This window comes from Heterodontus francisci, chromosome 5 (genome assembly GCF_036365525.1).
Source record: "Heterodontus francisci isolate sHetFra1 chromosome 5, sHetFra1.hap1, whole genome shotgun sequence".
Taxonomy (NCBI): Eukaryota; Metazoa; Chordata; class Chondrichthyes; order Heterodontiformes; family Heterodontidae; genus Heterodontus; species Heterodontus francisci.
Genome location: NC_090375.1, coordinates 171,928,188 through 171,949,715, shown reverse-complemented (window position 1 = coordinate 171,949,715; position 21,528 = coordinate 171,928,188). Strand labels below are relative to the sequence as shown.

General features: G+C 41.3%; 1 protein-coding gene across 4 annotated transcripts in view; it reads right to left on the bottom strand.

Annotated features, from left to right (window-relative positions):
- The window catches only part of rttn (rotatin), a 336,287-nt gene that overhangs the window by 125,426 nt on the left and 189,333 nt on the right, over positions 1 to 21,528 (bottom strand). For all 4 annotated transcript variants that reach the window (XM_068032345.1, XM_068032341.1, XM_068032344.1 and 1 more), the window contains exons 41-46: positions 20,826 to 20,931; positions 16,175 to 16,272; positions 15,546 to 15,623; positions 15,322 to 15,448; positions 4,028 to 4,230; positions 2,616 to 2,883 (exon numbers count right to left, since the gene is read on the bottom strand). In XM_068032345.1, the coding sequence (XP_067888446.1) occupies positions 2,616 to 2,883; positions 4,028 to 4,230; positions 15,322 to 15,448; positions 15,546 to 15,623; positions 16,175 to 16,272; positions 20,826 to 20,931 (880 nt within the window). The remainder of the gene's footprint in view (positions 1 to 2,615; positions 2,884 to 4,027; positions 4,231 to 15,321; positions 15,449 to 15,545; positions 15,624 to 16,174; positions 16,273 to 20,825; positions 20,932 to 21,528) is intronic.

The following is a 21,528-nucleotide window of genomic DNA, read 5'->3' as shown; positions in this document are numbered from 1 at the left end:
TCTTCAGCCAGACGAGCCAAGTGGATGATCTATCTCGGCCTCTTCCTGAGGTCCCCAGCATCTCAGTTGCCAGTCCTCAGCCAATTTGATTGATATCACATGATATCAAGAAAAGGCTGAAGGCACTGGATATAACAAAGGGTATGGGTCCAGACAACATTCCGGCTGTAGTACTGAAGATCTGTGCTCCAGCCCCAACAAACAAATTTCTCTGCAGCACCTGTGGAAGAGCCTGTCACTCCAGAATTGGCCTTTATAGCCACTCCAGACGCTGCTTCACAAACCACTGACCACCTCCAGGCGCGTATCCATTGTCTCTCGAGATAAGGAGGCCCAAAAGAATGGGTCCAGACAACATTCCGGCTGTAGTACTGAAGATCTGTGCTCCAGATCTAGCTGCTGTGCTAGCCAAGCTGTTCTAGTACAGCTACAACACTGGCATCTACCCAACAATGTGCAAAATTGCCCAGGTATATTCTGTCGACAAAAAGCAGGACAAATTCAATCCGTCCAATTACCCCCAAGTCAGTCTACTCTCAATTATCAGCAAAGTGATGGAAGGGGTCGTTGACAGTGCTATCAAGCCGCACTTACTTAGCAATAATCTGCTCATCAGTGCTCAGTTTGGGTTCCCCCAGGGCCACTCAGCTCCAGACCTCATTACAGTCTTGGTCCAAACATGGATAAATGAGCTGAACTCAGGAGGTGAGGTGCAAGTGATTGCCTTGGACATCAAGGCAGCATTTGACAATGCTGTCAAGGAACCCGAGCAAAACTGAAGTCAATAGGAATAAGGGGGCAAGCTCTCTGCTGGTTGGAGTCATACCTAGCACAAAGGGAGATGGCTCTGGTTGTTGGAGGCCAATCATCTCAGCCCCAGGACATTGCAGCACGAGTTCCTCAGGGTAGTGTCCTAGGCCCAGCCATCAACAGCCTCTTCGTCAATTAGCTTTACTCCAACATCAGGTCAGAAGTGGAGTTGTTCGCTGTTGATTTCGAAATGTTAATTATCATTCGCAACTCCTCAGATAATGCAGAAGTCTGTGCAGCAAGACCTGGATAACATTTAGGCTTGGACTAATTAATGGTAAATAACATACACACATGTGCCAGGCAATTGACCATCTCTAACAAGAGAATCGAACCATCACCGCTTGATATTCCATTGCTGAATCCCCCACTATCAACATCCTGGGGGTTACTATTGACCAGAAACTTAACTGGACCAACCATATAAATACTGTGGCTACAATAGCAGGTCAGAGGTTTGGAATTCTGCAGCAAGTAACTCACCTCCTGACTCCCCAAAGCTTGTCCAACATCCACAAGTCAGGAGTGTGATGGAATAATCTCCACTTGCCTGGATGAGTACAGCTCCAACAACACCCAGGAAGCTTGACACCATTCAGGACAAAGCAGCCCGCTTGATTTGCACCCCATCTACCACCTTCAACATTCACACCCTCCACCACTGGTGCACAATGGCAGCAGTGTGTACCATCAAAAAGATGCACTGCAGAAAGGTGCCAAGTGTCCTTCGACAGCAACTTTCAAACTCGCGACCTCCACCACCTGGAAGGGCAAGGGCAGCAGATGCCTGGGAGAACCACCAGCTCCCCTCCAAGTCACACACCATCCTTACTTGGAACTATATCACTGTATCTTCATTTTGACTGGGTCAAAAACCTGGAACTTTCTTCCTAACAACACTGTGGCTGTACCTATACCAGATGGACTGCAGCAGTTCAAGAAGGTGACTCACCAGCACTTTCTCAAATAAAAACAAATTAATAGTTACTAATACATTTTTATAAGTGGTTCAATGCATGACGATTCCTCCAGCACTGTGGTTTTATAGAATGCTATTCTGGAGGATTCCTTTGAAGAGGCACAGCAGGAAAATTAGATGGATGCCAATTAGAATCAAACAGCACAGAAGGCAGCCATTTGGCTAACTGTATGTATTCCGGTTCCTTGAAAGATCTCTATTTAGTCCCACCACCCTACTCTTTCCCCATAATACTACAAGCTTTTTCCCTTCATGTATTTATTCAATTTCCCAACTGAATTTTGTTTTCTTTAAGGAACTCTTGTTGACCATTCATTATCAAAACATTTATGAAGGTTGCTAATCATAATTACTCACTTAAACTTGAAGAAAATCTTAATTGGGCCTTCTAAACTAATTTCCCACAGCCTTGCTGATGGGTTGTCTCCAGTCTGATACATGGTAGCTTCAAATCTGGCCTGTCTCTTACAAGTCACCACCCAGGTAGATTCTGGAGGGAAACGGTCTAAGTTGTCCCTTAAATCAGAGTTTAATTTCTGCTTGGTATGGGAAGCTTGCACATTGCTAAGTGCTTGTAAATTTGCAGTTTCTGCACAGGGGAAGAAAAAACACCTTCTTTTGACACATTGAAGTGTCAAAGTGTGACAGCAGTTCTCAAAGCATATAACTATATTAATAGAAGCTATACTCATAAGCCACTAATTTACTGCAAGAATGCAACCAAGGGCAATAAATTAATTGAAAACAAGTTTGAAAGCAACTTAATCATCTGTGCATTCACGAATGTGTAAAAACAGGCAAAAGCGTAAAGTTTAAAATTTCTTACCATTAGCTAGAACCTTGGGCTTGTTAGCAGGATTGAAGCAAATATTATGCAGAACAAGTAGGGCAGTAGTCTGGTTGTTCTTGTGCTTGTGTTGGGACATTGCTGTCAAACATTCCAAACTCCCATTCACCTTCAGAATCATCTGCTGTCCCTCATCTCCAAAAGACATATTCAGCAATAACTTCAGCCAAAGCATGGCCAAATTGCTTAGGGGTTTTCCTGTTGCTTTTGGTAGCGGCAGGGCAAGGAAATTATGCAAAAAATTGCTCTACAATAAAGATCAGAAGCATGAAATGAGCTAATGTTCTCATACTGACTAACAAAAGCAAAGCACCATTGATAGCAACATCCAAAATGTTGCCTGCTTAATAGACCCTGGGGAGTGGCTTCACAGATGTGCCTGTTAACTGTCCATCTTCCAATCCAAAGTCTGAATTGGAATCTGAATCATGCAGAGTAATAGACATACTTATTGTATTTTTAATAGTGAGTGAAACATTTTCAATTCAAAGTGCATCAATGTAAAATAAATTGTTCTGTTGTTTTGCATTGCTGATCAAATTAAGCGAAATATTCTAAATTACTACTTGCACTCCATCTAACAGATGATATTTTAGCTTTAAAAGATGCCAGAGAGCTCAGGTGATATCCACTCTGGTTCAGTCAGCAAGAAGCTCCACGTAAAACACAGAACTAGCAGTGTTTTGGTGCCTGGAAACCACTCCAAATCTGTTAATCATTTTCAAGCTCAGTACAAGGCAAGCATTTAGCTGGAAAAGGTTGAATGCTTTTGTCCTTTCAGTTCTTTCTTTGAGTACCTATCACCATTAACATCTAAGTTGTGGTCAAACTGCTCAACTTCCTAGCGTGCACGCTATCAGGGTCTGTTTACTGATCCATCTCGAGTTCTGCTAATGTTTTCAGAACTATTTCCAGAATGATCACTAACTTGTGTTTTGTATCCTCTTTTGGTACATTTACATTCTCACTCTACCATCATTTGTAAAAACTGACAAAACATTTAATACCTCTGCTGCACCCTCATCATCCACAACTAGATTCCTCCTTAATGTCTAAATAGTATTGCTACTATTCTTTTAGTATTTTTATAAAATATGTTTTTTATATTAGCTGCTAGCCTTTGTTCATGCTCCCTTTTAGCCCTTTAATCTCCTTTTTCACCTTCACGATGACACGTTCTATATTCCTCATCCGTTTATTTGGCATTGTTAGCCCTGGTTTTACCAAATAGCTATAAGATATTGCAGTTATGAATTACAAGAGCATTGCAAAAAACCTGATTCTACTAAATTTAAATATTTTTATTTTACAAAATAATTGGAGCTATTTTAAGACTCGCATAAGAAGCTGCTAGGTTATACCAGTAACTTTATTCACTGAGTGTAACTAACCTTCTGCAACATGCCTTTACATTCATGGGACATGACCAAATTGGAGAGGACAGCAAATGCCATTTGTTGTATGGTACTGTTGTCATGTGTCTTCTGCAAGGCTTGCTTCATGATCATATGCACCAGAGAGCTGCCTGTCAGAGCTCTTTGAGAAGAATGGGAAACAAGTGGTGCTCCACTTCCACAGCACAGGGCAGCACATGCTGTAAGATATCAATTTGGAAAAATAGGAAAGACTTTAGTCTTCAATTTTAGATGGATTATATATGAAAATGGTATATATGCAGCTAACATCAAATGTGTTAACTAAGTATACTAATTCTTCTCTGCACTTAGTTTTGGTTAAAAAGCAGGGAGAACAATAATTAATTGCATCACAAAATAGAATCATCCTAATGAAGAAATTCATCATTTAAAAGCTAAGCATGCAAAAGTATCAACACATAAGTAGGAGTGTATGAAAGATGTAAAACATAGAGATATTCAATAACATTATAAGTTGGGTACGGTCAGTAGCATTACCTAAACACAAAGATGCATTTTATCCTTGTTACAAACCAGTTTATTGGTTATTTGTCATAATACATATAGTTGGAGTTTGTGCATTGATTTTTGTGCAGGCAGTGTCATGGTGGATAGCAAATGGCAGTTAAACTGCTATATTATTGGCAACTAATGAACAGCATCACATTCAAACCCACTAAACAGATTTTCCAAGTCTACATATCTAGAACCCTACAACAATTTCACACCATTGTCATTGTAATCATGTGACAAATGATTCACAACCCAGAAACAGAGTGCAACAAAGCACTGACAACAAAACTCCAATTCGCTTGTTTTGTGCTACAGGCCAAGTCAAATTTATTCCCCATAGTAACTAAGCTTCTGCTAATATCTACATAGTGGAAATTACATTCCACTCCTGATTTGTATAGTGCCAGATAAAATGATGGCAGATAAACGTCCTGAACAAGATGCAACGGGCAATTACTTCAGGTACAAACTCTGAGTTGCCATAGAGACTATTGTGTCAGAGTGTCCAATCAAATAAGGCTGCTATACAATGCGAGCTTGCAATATACTAACCCTGCAAGAAGAAACTAATGCTATACTGCAAATTCTGATAGAAGAAAATTAAACTTACATGTTCAATTAGGTCATTAACTTAACTATATTAAGATCTCAGTGAGGACCTAATTGGACACAATTTCCAAACAGCTTGCATAAAATAGGACACCAGCAGGTGATGCTTTCATGATCCAAAGACAAATGAATCATGAAAGACTGCATTCCCACAGTAGGCACCCAATAGAGTTCGGGCTCCAACTGTTGAACAGATGCCAGAGGTCAGATGTGAAAGGAATAACCAACTTAGTAGAATACTACTGCACAATTTTTATCCATTTTGTGTTATGTACCTTATTTGTGGATATCATCCATGAACTAACCAACATGTCTACCGACTGAGGACAGGAGACCCTGATCTAACAGTTCCCAACTTTCAATGATCAAGGAGAAAATGGAACATCTCCAAAATGAGATGCAATATTTAACCCATTAGTTGCTTTCTGTGAAGTACACAGATTCTATCTCTGTTCATTGCCTTTAGAAAAAATCCTGGATTTATTTGAACTTCACATTTAACTAAATGATTTTGGAAGCAGTGTCACTGTTATATGAGCAAATATGGTGACGAATTTCCAGACAGCAAGCAGCAAATGAGATTAGTGACTAGTTATTCAGTGACATTACTTTTTTCTGGTAGTATTACTTAAAGGAGACATCAGGCGAATTCTGTCTTTTTGTAATAGTGCCATGGGATCTTTCACATCTACCTGAACAAACAAACTGACATTTGTTTAACATCTGATCTAAAAGAGTGATGTTTTAACGCACAGCTTCATGACTCAGGTCAATTGTGACACCCACTGGGCCAGGATGACATACAATGTTAGAATCATAGTTTGAATAGCCTTTAAAGGAGTCCCATCAGCACAGCTTGAAGGGAATGTATGCAGGAACCTTTGTATCCAAAAAAAACATTCAGCCTACAGGTTGACATGGCTGTACGTTTTTAGGTCTTTTCTATCATTCTTACTGTACATTCTTCATACTTTAGATCACTCTGGTCGATGTATCTCAACACCCTATGTTTCAAGAGCATGCTTATACCCTAATAAATATCTTGGGATGTTTTACTACATTAAAAGCACTATATAAATTCAAGTTGCTGCTGTTGTAATTGCCTTAAAATCTCAGCAAATGTTTGGTTACATGCCCAGGAAAATAAGCTTTTTAATGAATAATTTTAGCTACTGGGATTATCTCATGACTCCACAAGAACTTTCTCTCCCTCTCTTTGAAAGCAGTAGACCATAACATCAGACCTTGTTTTAGGTTTAAACTTAATTTTTTCCTTTTTGGCCTCCTTGTCTCGAGAGACAATGGGTAAGTGCCTAGAGCTGGTCAGTGGTTTGTGGAGCAGTGCCTGGAATGGCTGTAAAGGCCAATTCTAGAGTGACAGACTCTTCCACAGGCGCAGCAGGTAAAGTCGGTTGTCAGGGCTGTTACACAGTTGGCTCTCTCCTTACGCTGCTGTCTCTTTTCTGCGGTCATGGTCCTGTAGTTTTTTTCGGAATATGCGATTTGCCTTTAAGGCTTGCAAAGGATCAGTATTGCTTTAAGAACCAGTAAGCCTCAGGAGTTATAGAAAGGTGCATTTTGGGTTTCCATTAGAAACAGCCATTTGGAGACCGAGATTCAAAGGGTGCATTCTCGTTACCATAGATACAGCCACTGGGAGTGAGTCTCATGCAATACATTTGTTACAATTCAATTTTTAACTGGCTTTTAGTTGAAGACAGTTTGTTCTAACAGAACACACAGACACAGCTGGTGTTGCCACCTGGAAAAAGAGCTCTCAAACATTTAAACTGAAGAAATAGGATTTTAGTCTGTTTAATTATTGTCTCTCAAAATTCTAAAAAATGTCAAGCCAAAACAGAGATCTCTGGTCATTTAAATTGAAAAAAGGGAAGTTAGACTGTGACAATCTTATATCCCTCAAAAACTCTAAAGTCAGATTGATTCTATTGAAAGTGTTTGCAAGTCGTTAATTGTTGAAATTCGCTGGAGGAGGAAAGCAACATTCTCTGAGGACCTCAAGCAACATCCTGTGAGGACTTCAAGCAACACTGAACTGTAAATTTGCAGTCCAATTTTTTCTATTTTAAATGTTGTTTATATCTTCATAGTGTTTAAGAATTTAGTTTTTTAATTAAACAGTTAATTTGTTGATAGAAAGACAACTAGTTTGGTTAGCCTCATTCAGGGGTTAATAGATGGTACAATTTGGCTGGATCTTTCTTTGATTTGGAAAGTTTGAAATGATATGTTAGCCGATCTATGGAGTGATGGGATTGTATTAACAGTGCGTTGGTCCCACCACAATCAGAATCGTATATTTTGATTGGGGGCTTTGACAGGTCATAACACTGCCAACTGCTGAGTCTCTTCGAATTGCCTCTCTTCAGCCCCGCCTTTATAGCTGTTCACCAGCTCTGGCGATCGCTGGCAACTGACTCCCACGAATTGTAGTCAATGTCACAAGACTTCATGTTGCGTTTGCAAACATCTTTAAGCGGAGACATGGACAGCCGGTGGGTCTGATACCAGTGACGAGCTCCCTGTACAATACGTCCTTGGGGATCCTGCCATCTTCCATGCGGCTCACATGGCCAAGGCACCTCAAGTGCCACTGGCTCAGTAGAGCGTACATGCTGGGACGTTGGCTGCCTCGAGGACTTCTGCGTTTGAGATATGGTCCTGCCACCTGATGCCAAGGATTCTCCAGAGGCAATGAAGATGGAATGCATTGAGATGTCGCTCTTGGCTGACATACGTTGTCCAGGCCTCGCTGCCGTAGAGCAAGGTATTGAGGACACAGACTTGAAACACTCGGACTTTTGTGTTCCATGCCAGTGCGCCATTTTCCCACACCCTCTTGGCTGGTCTGAACATAGCAACAGACGCCTTTCCCATGCGCTTGTTGATTTCTGCATCGAGAGACAGGTTGCTGGTGATGGTTGAGCCCAGGCAGGTGAACTCTTGAACCACTTCCAGAGTGTGGATGGATCATTTCTGACGTCCTGTCCCGTGATGTTTGTTTTCTTGAAACCGATGGTTAGGCCAAATTCATTGCAGGCAGCCGCAAGCCTGTCGATGAGTCTCTGCAGACACTTTTCTGTGTGGGATGTTAATGCAGCATCATCAGCAAAGAGGAGATCCCTGATGAAGACTTTCCGTACTTTGGTCTTCGCTCTCAGACGGGCAAGGTTAAACAACCTGCCATCTGATTTTGTGTGGAGGAAAATTCCTTCTTCTGAAGACGAACGCGTGAGAGAGCAGCAGTGAGAAGAAGATCCCAAACAGTGTGGGTGCGAGAACACAGCCCTGTTTCACACCACTCAGGATGGGAAAGGAGTCTGATGAGACACCATTATGCTGAATTGTGCCTTGCATATTGTCATGGAACGAGGTGATGATGCTTTGTAGCTTTGGTGGACATCCGATCTTTGCTAGTAGTCTGAAAAGACCATGTCTGCTGACGAGGTCAAAGGCTTTGGTGAGATCTATGAAGGCAAGCCCACATCCCATGGACGAATTAAAAAAAAATGTAGAGTGGCATCTGTTGTTTGTGGCATTTCTCCTGCAGTTGGCGAAGGGAGAACAGCATGTCAATAGTGGATCTCTCTGCTCGAAAGCCGCACTGTGCCTCAGGGTAGACACGCTCAGCCAGCTTCTGGAGTCTGTTTAAAACGACTCGAGCAAAGGCTTTCCCCACTGTGCTGAGCAGGGAGATTCCACGGTAGTTGTTGCAGTCACCACGGTCAACCTTGTTTTTATAGAGAGTGATGGTATTAGCATCGCGCATGTCCTGTGGTACTGCTCCCTCATCCCAGCACAGGCAAAGCAGTTCATGGAGTGCTGAGAGTATAGCAGGCTTGGCACACTTGATTATATCAGGGGTAATGCCATCCTTTCCAGGGGCTTTTCCACTGGCTGGAGAGTCGATGGTGGTACTGAGCTCCGATTTTGTTGGCTGTTCGTCCAGCTCATCCATGAATGGCAGAGACTGGGCTGCATTGAGGGTGGTATCAGTGACAACATTTTCCCTGGAGTACAGTTTCAGGTAGTGGTCCATCCAGCGGTCCATTTGCTTGCTTTGTTCGGTGATCGTTTCCCCGATTTAGACTTGAAGGGGGCGATCTTCTTGATGGTTGGCCCAAAAGCTCTCTTAATGCCGTCATACATTCCTCTGATGTTTCCGGTGTCGGAGCCCAGCTGAATATGACTGCATAGGTGTTGCCAGTAGTCGTTTGCACAGTGCCTGGCTGGTCTTTGCGTGGTGCTTCTGGTGGATTTAAGCGCTAAGGATGTTAACTCGCTGGGGGCTTTCTTGTAGTTCAGCAGTGCAGTGAGCTTGGTGGCTATGGCTGGTTCCATCTCTTCAAAGTGAGATTGAAACCAGTCTGCATTCTGCTTCTCACGTTTTCCAAAGGAGGTCATTGCTGAGTCATAGATGGCGTCTCTGATGTGGGCCCACTTGGTCTCTGCATCCCCTGCAGGAGTGTTTTGAAGGGCTTTTTCAAGCGAATTGAGAAACTTTTGTGACAGCTGTGGGAAAGAAATTCTGTTGGTGTTGATGCGCGGGCGGCTATTCTGCTTGGAGTGATGTAACTTCTTCGGTTTGAGTCTAACTTTGCTGCACACCAGTGAGTGGTCGGTGTCACAGTCCGCACTGTGGAAGCTGCGTGTGATTTGAACACTGTTTCTGGAGGCTCGCCTTGTGACGATGAGGTCCAGCTGGTGCCAACGATGTGATCTTGGGTGTCTCCATGAAATCTGGTGACAGGGTTTAGTTTGAAAGCACGGGTTGGTGATGCAGAGGTTGTTGTAGATGCACAACTCCAGCAGTCTCTGTCCATTCTCATTCATCCTTCCAATGTCATAGCACCTGAGGCAGGAGGGCCATGAGTCATGATCGGCCCCAACCCTGGCATTAAAGTCCCCCAGCAGGAACAAATGTTCAGTATTAGAAATTCTACCAATGATATTATGGGGTTCCTCGTAGAACTGGTCTTTTAACTTCAGGTGGGGAGCAGAGCGTTGGAGCATAGATGCTGAGTAGGTGTACTGGACCAGAGGCGGTGAGCAGTCGGATGAACAGTATGTGTTCCGGGCCATTTGTAGGTGGCCCTATCATGCCGAGCAAGGAGTTTCTGATGGCGAAGCCCACTTCATGCTGTCTTGGTTCTTCAGGATCCCTACCCTGCCAGTAGGTGGTGCAGTCTTGCTCCCTTAGTGATCCGCTGGCAGGGAGGCGTGTCTCCTGAAGTGCTGCAATGTTCACATTGAGTCTACTGAGCTCGTTGTTAATGATGCCGGTCTTCCGAGAGTCGTCGATTTGTGCAAGATCTTCCGACAGGCCAGGACACATAGTTCTGACATTCCAGCTTGCAAAACGAAGGGCTAGTACCTTCTTTCCTTTATTTGTCGTGCTGTTTGGTGCGGTGTCACACTCCACTAGTCAGGCAATGACCCTGAGCTCCAAGCACCCATTGAAGCAGGTGGACTGTGGCGGGACAGAACCTTACTGACTGGGGCTACCCGGTTTGAGGTGGGTGGTAGCTGTCTAATGAGATGTGACGACCTCTCCCACCGACAAAGGCAACACATGGCGCCCAATTTCTCGGTCAATTGAGCTGGACTTAAAACCCGTAACTGCTGCCTTCCGTGTTGTTTTGGTTGCTGTGAGGCGACTATGGAGTGACCTCTCCATGGCGCATGCCTGGACGGAATGTATGGAGGTTGTGAATTGCCCAAGCATCAAAACCCCTCTCTCAGCCTTCCTAGTGGGGTACAAAGGAGTGCAGAGCACGATGTTTGGCACCAGTTTGGCTGCAGGAACTGCTGGAAACATGCCAAAGGTGACACATGACCGCCTTAGGGGCTCTGCTCCGGATTTTCTGTTAGGGTTTACTCCCTTCGCCTTAGTCTGTCCCGAGATACCCACAAGGCAGTGGGGTTGTTAGCTCGTATCCCAGAGGTTTAAACTATTCAATGAATTAATACAACAAAAGATAGACATGAACAATTAATATATATCTAACAGGAGAAATCCCTTTTCCAACTCCTCAATCTAAAAGCTAAGTTATTTTGTGGATAACTTTTCATCTTGTATTTCTTACCACTGCAGGAGCTGTGCTAGTTTCAATTCTATCACTTGGGAATTCCCCCAAACTAACTCAAGGATGTGAATAGCAAACAGATGCAGCAACACCTGAACTTTTTCAGGCATGGGCTGATTAGAGTAACATTCGCGCCACACAAGTGCCAGGCTAGACAGAATCTAACCACCTCCCTGTGACATTCAACAGTTACCATTACTGAATCACTCACCTGGGGGTTAACATGGACCAGAAACTTAACTGGACCAACCATGGTATTTATATGGCTACAAGAGCAGGTCAGAGGCTAGGAATTCTGTGACGAGTAACTCACCTCCCGACTCCCCAAGGCCTGTCCACTATCTACAAGGCACAAGTCAGGACTGTGATGGAATACTCTCCACTTGCCTAGATGAGTGCAGACCAACAACACTCAAGCAGCTTGACACTATCCAGGAAAAAGCAGCCAGCTTAACTGGCACCCCTTCCACAACCTTGAACATTCACTCCCTCCACCACCGATGCACAGTGGCAGCAGTGTGTACTATCTACGAGATGTACATCAACAATCAACTATGCCTCCTTCGACAGCAGCCTCCAAACCCACAACCTCTACTACCTAAAAGGACAAGGGAAGCAGATGCATGGGAACACCACCGCCTGCAAATTCCCCTTCAAGTCACACACCATCCTGATGCTACGCCAATGTGTTTTGTTGAAAGATAATTTTCTTTGGTTCACTGACTGGAAATTTGAATTTGTATTTTTTGAAAAAAAGGCATTTTAAAAAGACAAGCTGCCAGCAAAGTCATCCTTTCAGCTTAAGATGATCGCCTAGTTTGCAACACTGTATCCTACACCGCAATGCTTGTGAGGAGAGAGACAAAATGTCTATGCATTTCCCAGCAAGAACCAAGACCCAGGAAGTTTAAAGGAACTCTCAGCAAGCAGAGAAATATTGCTAACTGCTATGTTTGAATCACTGACTGACTGTCATGTGACAAGCCCTCCCTATCTGTGGTTTTAAGCTGGCGCAGCAGATGAGAAGTAACTGAACTCGGACATGAGCAGACTCTCAGTGGGGCTTCCTCTCTCTCTCTCTATTCTAGCTTGAAAGCTTTCAAATCCTGCTTGTTGACTGACCACCTTTGCATACTCCAGCTACAATCAGAAACACTGCTGCAGGAAATCATCCACATCGCTATCTCCAAGAGACTCACTGAACCAGTCATTTACCTCTTCAAACTAAAAGCCTCTGGATCACTGAATTCCGCTAGAAGCCATCCAAATTACCAAATTTCACAGACGTCACCTTTTCCCCACTCTGTAACCTAGTTGTGTGTGTAAACCTCCAGAGTGTGTGTGAGTGAAAGTTGGTGTGTTGCTTATTATTTTCATTAGTCCAGTTTAGGTAGAATAAAGTTAACCACTTTCTTTGTTAACTCAAGAAAACATGTCCGATTACTTACTTGCTATGATCATAACAAGAACCAATCAAACACCTACTGAATTGGCCAGTACATTCACTTTAAGAAATTAAACTTGCTGTGGTCTAACAAGGAGAGGGAAAAGAGGGAAGCCCTTCGACCCCTCCTCACTTGACCGTAACACTGATTTGGAACTATACTGATGTTCCTTCACTGTCACTGGGTAAAAGTCATTGAACTCCCTCCCAAATAACACTGTGGGTGTACCTACACCTCGTGGACTGCAGAGGCGGCTTACCACCACCTTCTCAAGGGCTATTAGGGATGGGCAATAAATGCTGGCCTTGCCAGCAATGCTCACATCCCAAGAATGAATTAAAACAAAATAGTGAATGTGAGGTCCTACATTTGAGTAATTGTCGAGCATAAACTGGATGTGGCCACATACCACAGCTGAAGGGCTTCAATTAGCTTACAAAATTGATTGAGCACCACAGATCGGATTTTTAAAAAATAAATCAGCTCAAGACAAGAAAAACCTACAATTATTCTAAGGACAACAGAAAAAACAGAGTTCAAATCACATTAATTGGAAGTGATGTGAGTGAACTTACCAAGAATAAGAACCAAGGCAACTGTCAGAACAGTGTGTGTGGGACGGGTGGGGGAGGGGGAAAAGATACCCTCCTATAGCACAGGAACAGGTGTCACGAAAGTGCTTCCATGTTTTGTTAATATTTTTTTGAGGACTTGGGTTTTAAAACTGAAAAGGAGTCCATAGATGCCGGATTTTGTGTTTTTTTTAAAGAAGAGGTCATCCGAAGGTCTTTTGAACTTGATTTGTAAACAATGCTTACTGGAAGTCACCTGTCTTCAGTTAAGTACCCAGTGGGGATTTTTGACTTGAGGAAGTTGTTTACAGAGAAGTGACAGGTCAAGATTCTCGGGATCAGGAAACTTGACTCGATATATTGTTTTTGGTTTCGCTTTGGACAATGAGTTGGGGCGTGGACTGTGTTTTGAAAGGAGTTTGAAAATCAACCTGCCAAGGACAAAACCTAGCTCAATCTTTTCCATATCTTTGAAATGCCTGCCAGCTTTTCCATCTCTGTGAAAAAATCCAGCGTATTCAGTGTGATAACGGAAACCCTTGATGGTGCATTCCTCCTGATAGGCCTACCAGAAACCCCTGCTGCCACATTACTCCTGGAAAGCCCGCCAAACTGATCTTCAACGTCGCCTGAAAAGAACTGCTCTAGAAAGATCCCAGTGACAGCCGTCTACGCGTATTTGGGATGCCCGATCAAAAGGGACAACTGACATCTTTCCATATCTTTTACTTTCTTCAAAAATTAACAAGTATTTGGCAAAAGTATTCTTTTCTGTCTTTTTTTTTTGTAACAAATCTCTGCAGAGAATTTCTGTATTTTTCTCAGTGTGAGTTTACATATGAGGAATTTAAAAGGGAACTTTCGTATTTCAATTTATGTGTTAACGCTTTGCTTCGTTACAGGATAAGTCTTTCTTGATAATAATAATTAAAGAAACCTGGTTGGTGTATTTTAATCTGGAATAAAAATAGAGTTTATGATTGACCATATCAGTAACTGGGTAAATATTTAAATATATGTTGTGGCCTGTGGGGAAGTGAACTAGGAAAAGACAGTGCACTCCTCCCACCTCGGTCGTAATACAGGCTATATGCATGACATCGCCAGTGTCTCGTCAATCTCTGTTTACTCCTTCAGTTGAATTGAGTAAGAGTGCTCTACAGGAATATATACTGATGATGTGAAAGGTGCAATAATTAATGTAAGTCAGTTTTTTAAAGTTTGCATATTTCCATAATTGTAACTTTGCACTGAAGACTTTTAATACAAACAGATTTTGAAAGCTGGAAAACAATCAGAATTTAATGAGTTGAAATACTTTAGAAGCTATATGAAAATCATATTTTGAAAAGAGTTGGGCTTCTTTTGTATTTCATTCAGAACTTTGATAGCTGCCTACAATGTTGATTCATCTTGATATGTGCACTTTTTGTACTATTTGGCCAATTTAAAAATTCCAAATGTCTCATACATAATATATACAATTAAACTAGATAAGTACAGACCTCATCCAACCATGGAATTCCACTGTACCAAACCATTTCCCAGTTACTCTTAATGAGAGAATAGAATGCCCATCGTGGTCCAGTTTTGTAAGTTCACACAGCAAATTTCATTCCTATTCGGCCTTTATAACGAGCAGATAGCACATTTTAGTCTGATCAGTTTTGTTTAGATTGACTAAAAAAGTGTAATTATGAGTTGGAATATTTATCACCTTGGTCAACTTTTTGATTGTTAACAGACTGCAACAGCTTTCCATCTTGTTTAACTAATAGCAGCAGTTGACTGAAGTGGGATTGACTTGTGGACATCTAGTTCAGTGAGTTATCATCATCAGGTATTGTGGCGATCGAGGATAGATAAATTGTACTGTGGTACAGTGATTTAAAAACTGATAATTTCTCTCCCCAGTTTGGTGACATTCCAAAGAATTCTTGGTTAAGTTTTTTGTGTTTAACTGTGTATACAATGAGACTGCTGTTTTAACCATCGGCCTTATTCAGTTCATTTGTTCTACTCACATGACGGTAGGTTTGCTGTGTAGACACATAACAGTTTCAGAGCTGCCAACATCAGTGTGTCATCCATTAAAAACCAGGGCCAAAGTGAATTAACTGCACTCACAAGATGAGCATCAGATGCTGCAACCTATGGGACAGAAGAGGGACTTCTCAGTTTGAACGATTATGCAAACAGCAATTCAGAACATCTACCAATGAATGCTTGATTTTGGGAGCAGACTTACTTTGCATTCAACATTGTGATACAGGCAATTCCTCAGCAATTGCATCACAGTTTTCAGCTCTCTGGTAAGACTGTCATCCTGCGAGGTCAGAGACATATAAGTAGTCTATAAAAATAATCGTGATGAAACACTAAAAGCGAGTGACAAATTATGCATAGTTATACTTGCCGTTTTATAAACGAAACATGGACACAATTCAACTTGAAAAAAATGTCAACGAAATATATGTGGATTTTAAAAGTAGTCCACAGTGATTAGCTAAGAGGGTTTTTTTTAAGCACAGAGGCGAAGTGGTATGAGGCATATTGGCACATCAACAAGAGGAGCACATGTAAAATCACCTGAACTAAAAGAATTTTGGCGTTCAGCATTCAAGCAAATAGAATATCTCCTCAGTGATAAGGTGAATCAAAATCCCTTCAATCTGAATCAGCTGTGAATATTTGAACTAAAACAAGACATCTGCCAACAAAATCATTAACAGTACATTAAAATATAAAACCATTGAACTAGTTATGTGAAGTACAACATCTTAGTGTGTTTGTAGCAGTACTTGGCCATTAAACATTTTCTTGAATGGAAATGTATCTGTTGACGAAACTGTTTGTTTATCCAGTCTCCACGCTTACCTTTTTCCTTTGGATCACTTTCCCAGGTCTCAGTGAATCTAAGTTGAATTGTACATAGGTGTGCTTCATCTGTTCTATACAGCTGTCAACAAGGCCAGCTAAACAAGGTGGACAATAAAAATATTATGCAAACTACAAACTAATTGTCCATGTTTATTTTAGCAACTTGTAAAAAAGTTTAGTTTTCATATATTCAGTTATGCTTAATGTATGAAGATTGATTGTTTGACTTTTCAAAATATGGAAGTGATCACAGATCTGCAAAAATTACCTCGATTTTATTTCCAATGTTGATCATCAATTGAAATTAAGGGTGATGTATAGAATGACTATTTATTATGAGAATACATTGTGAAAGAAATATGATTATTATTTTTCTATTTAAATCTTCAGTACTGAATATATGTTGAAAATTATTCCCACGGTAGTTCATTTTTGGAGTGATTTTTGTGGTCATGGGAGTCAAGGGATGTCGCTGTGGTGTAATAAGGTATATCTAGGGCTGTATCAGTGACAGGGATGTCCACATCAAGTAAAAGCTCTCCATATGCTGTCTCAAGAACAAACCTTAACCCAACCAGAGGATAGAGTCTATCCTGCTACACAAATGTGCCAGTTTTCCATTTCCCACAGTCATATATACATCACTAAGACTGCAAGGACAGTGTGCTGCGAATCCATTGCTCCAAGTATAACGACAGGTACACTTCAGGAATAAGTACCCATTTTACAAAGCAGCTGTTATGCAATATCCCAGTCAAAAATAAAACCTAAATATTTGAATAGGTTTAATTTTGGGTCATTTTAGAGTCCCAGGATCTTCACCTTTGTGTCAGTCTGAAACAAAGTAACTACCTCACCCCTACAAAATAAAACTGTAGTTCTGTGTAGAACTGGTGGGGATGTATGAGAAGACTTATGTTACAAGGAGAATGTGCATCAGTGAAAGAATGAAAAAGACCCAATTAGGCAGGTAATGTACATTCTGCATCCTTACACCTTGTTTGTGCATATCAACATTCTGCAAAATCAGAATGGGGAGCTCCTATTTTGGAGCTACACCACCAGGTACCTGAGCTGATCCACTAAAGATGCTGTTGTGACGTTAAATCTATGTGATAATCTTTAGGAAATGTTCCAAAGGTAGCCTTACATATGCTATCGTTGGTATCTGACTCTGGAATAGATGGAATTATCCTCAACATGCCCCTGCACTTTTTCTGTGCAAGATGGTAATATGTCTGAGGTACTTAAATAATCACATGGCAATCTGATGCTTACTAATCAGATCTCTTGGAGTTCTTGCATGATAGGAAATGAATAACTGCCAAAACATAGACTTAGTGGAAATGACATTCCATTTCTGACTTGTCCCAAGGAGGATATAATGATTTGAGAACAATTTCCAAATTTACATTAAATTTGGAAGTAGCCTTTAGTTAAATATTTGGGTGAGTCCTGAGGATCACTCTACTGGGAGTGACAAATAAAGGCTTACACATCATTAACTCTACAAACTGAAACAAATGTGAACACTGATCTAGTTTTCAATGAGTGGAATGCACTGCCTGAAGAGGTGGTGGAGGCAGGAACCTGACAACATTTAAGAAGTATTTAGATGAGCACTTGAAACGCCATAGCATACCAGGCTACGGGCCAAGTGCAGGAATATGGGATTAGAATAGTTGGGTGCTGGATGGCCGGCACAGACACGATGGGCCAAAGGGCCTGTTTCTGTGCTGTATAACTATGACTATGAAAGGAATTTAGACAGCTGTTTGAACAAATCTGAATGGTGGATACAGTAACTTTGATGAATCACCAATTGGAAAATTGGGAGGGCCTAACTGGACATAATTTCCAAATAAGTGGGCGACCCTTAAACAACGCAAAGTGAAGTAGGTGCTGAGAGTGAAATAATATAATGTGAACTCGAATAGAACTATATTTTAAATTACTGTCCATCAGGTACTATACTTCAGGAGCCAAACCAAATAACGGTACAACATTATAGGAGATAAAACAAGCCAATTGAGCAGAACACTACAAAAGACGGAACTAACCGAATTAGAACAATACTCGACAAACTTTTTCCATTTTGTGCTATAAGCTCTATGAGTAAATACCCTGTGAGAACTAATCAAAGTAACTGCCACCAAGAGCGTAAGTTAATAATAACTTGCTTTTATATAGTGCTTTTAATGAAGGTAAAGGTGACTCATAGAAATTTAATTAGACAAAAACGGATGCTGAGTCAGAGAAGATATTTTGAGCGGGGTGGGTGTGAGTGATTAAAAGCATGGTTAAAGAGATTTTAAGGATTATCTTAAAGGAGAAGAAGAGGCAGAGAGGTTTAAGCAGAAAAATCCAGAGCAAACGATATAGACAACTGAAGGCATGATAGACAACAGTTGGGCAGAAGGAATGGAGGATGCACAAGTATCTAGATTTGGAGCAATGCAGAATTCTTGAACAGTTGTAGTACTGGAGGAAATTAGAGCTGGGAAGGAGTGAAGTCATGAAGGAACTTAAATATGAGGACGCATGTTTTACATTTGAGGATATGAAGTTTGTGGTGTGACTGAAGATGATGTCTTTGGTTTTCCCAATGTTTAACTCAAGGAATCCCTTGCTCCTCCATGCCCAGATGTCATACAAGCAGTTTTACAAGATAGGGGCAGTGGATGGGTTGAGAGAGATGTGGAGAGGCAGGGTTGGGTGCCATTAGTAAACATGTGGAACATGATCCATGTTTTCGGATGACGCTGCGAAGCAGCAGCACGTAGAGGGCCGGGAGTAGGTCAAGGGTCGATCCTTGGAGGACTCCCGAAGTAACAATATGGGAGCAGAAAGAGTAGCCAATTGCTGGAAATGGCCTGGTTATGATTGAATAGGTGAGAGTGAAACCCAAAACTGAGCTGGCCAATGGAGGATAGTGGATAGTGAGATTAACTTAGTGAAAAGCTGGAGAAAGGTTGAGAAGGGCAAGGGGATACAGTGCGCAATGAAAAAAGTCATAGAAGATTTAATTTATGACCTATTAGGTACTTTTCAGCACTTGAACAGGGTGGAAACCTGATTGGAGAGATTCAAACATAGAGTTGAATGAAAGATGGACTTGAATTTGGGAGGCGACAAGATGTTCAAGGACTATGGAGAAAAAGCAGAAGCTGAAGATGGGTCGGCAGTTTGCAAGGACAGATGAATCAAGGGTGGGTTTATTGAAGGATGATGATAGCTGTTTTGAAATGGAGGGAGACAGTATTTGAAGAGAGGGAACCATTTGCAATGCCAGATAGCATGGCAGCCAGGAAGGAAAGTTGGATGGTTAGTGTGAAAGAGATCAAGTGAGCAGGAAGCATGTGTCATGAGCTCAGAGAGTGCAAGAGGGGAAATAGACGAGAAACTAGAGAAAGATATAGGTTGATTTCTATGGAAGGAGGGTTTTGCTTGGAGGCCAAGGGGAAGGGGTGGTCTGGCAGAGGCTGCTAGAACAGCCTGACTAACAGTCATCAGCTTTGACTAGTCAGGCCATTAATTGGAATGTCCTCAACTCCAGATGCAATATGTGACTTGTCATCCAACTGCGATATTTGGTCAGTGCTGGTGTTGCCCAAACATTTACAACTGAGAGGTACAATTTAAGGAACAAAAAACCATCAGGAAAACTTTATTAGGGAAATGACACAGATCCTGGTCCTATTTATGACATGACATATACAATACTATTTGTCAACAATAGCATCACATGAGCTCGTTGTTGCCCAGCATCCTATCAAAACTAGGTTATATTCCTGAAGTTTGTGAAGGATAATGAATGAAGATATATCTTTTTTCTCCTTCTACCACTCCATCTCCCAATGATTACCTATTTGTAAATGATATTAAGTGACCATGGATTAAGACTAATACATGCAGTTGACCAGAAAGATCAGTTCTACATGGTCTGAATACATTTTCATTCGCCTTGCATCCCAGCTGTCATGGCCTAACTACTGGCACATGTGAACTATAAACTCATGGCCACTGGAGAACAGATTGAAAATGTTACAATTCTTTTTACTTGTAACCTTTAATGATCATTGGAGAGGATAGGCTGGGGTTGTTTCCCATAGAGCAGGGAAGGCTGAGGGTGGACCTGATCGAGGTATACAAAATTATGAGGGGCATTGATAGGATAGATAGGAAGAAACTTTTTCCCTTAGCGGAGGAATCAATAGCTAGGAGGCATAGATTTAAGGTAAGGGGCAGGAGGTTTAGAGGGGATTTGAGGAAAAAGTTTCTCACCCAGAAGGTGGTTGGAATCTGGAACACTGCCTGAAGAGGTGATAGAGTCAGGAACCCTCACAACATTTAAGAAGTATTTAGATGATCACTTGAAACACCATATCATACAAGGCTATGGACCAAGTGCTGGAAAATGGGATTAGAATAGATAGGTGCTTGATGGCCGGCACAGACACGATGTGCCGAAGGGCCCGTTTCTGTAAACTCTATGAGATGATATGGCCTTAAAGTAGATTCGAACATAACCTGCTTTTTGGTTCATATAACATCTCACTACTTTCTAAATAACTCCCTATTGAGATAATCAAACTAAAGTAAGATAAGATTAATTTTGCAAGTGCACTGGAATATTTTAATGACTTACCCTGCAAGGCATGCTTCTGTGCACCAATGCTTACAGGAAGCAATGCTGTAAGAGCACCCGCTGCAACCTTCCTGTGAGAATCTTCAGATGATTTACCCTCATAGCTCTATTAAAAAAAAAGGAAATGCCACAACTAAATTAACCACAGGTAACAGAAAAATATATTTTATTTCTCATAATACTGAAGTAGAAATTCCAGTCTTTTTCTTATTCAATTTTGGTTTCAACTAGCTCTATAGCCTTTGTCGTTCTAAAAAACGCAGATTCCTTCAAGTCTCCTTGTTTACTCTGAAGTATTTGAGTACTTGTCTCCACTCAAAAATATAATTAAATCTATCAATGCACACGCAATTAAAGAAAAGTTTATTGCAAGGGCAAAGATAATAAATAGCAAGTAATTATGGCCTAGAGTATTTTTTTTTATTAGTTTTCTCAGTATTCATATTTGCAAGGCAATTGGTTAACATTTGTTAACCATTACAATTTTAGCAGCTAAACAAAAAAGCAGATGCTGTCCACTTCTCATTAACTGCTTCAGTGACTCGTTATCTAGTTGGGCTTTTACTTCCATTAGTCTTTGCTGAATATTTGCTGTTTTAGCAGAGATTTTATTTTTTCCCCGCATATCCCTGGAACAAGTAGGGTACATATTTTTAATCCATAGTAACAGCAGTATCTCAATTGCTAAATGGTGTGGAAGAAA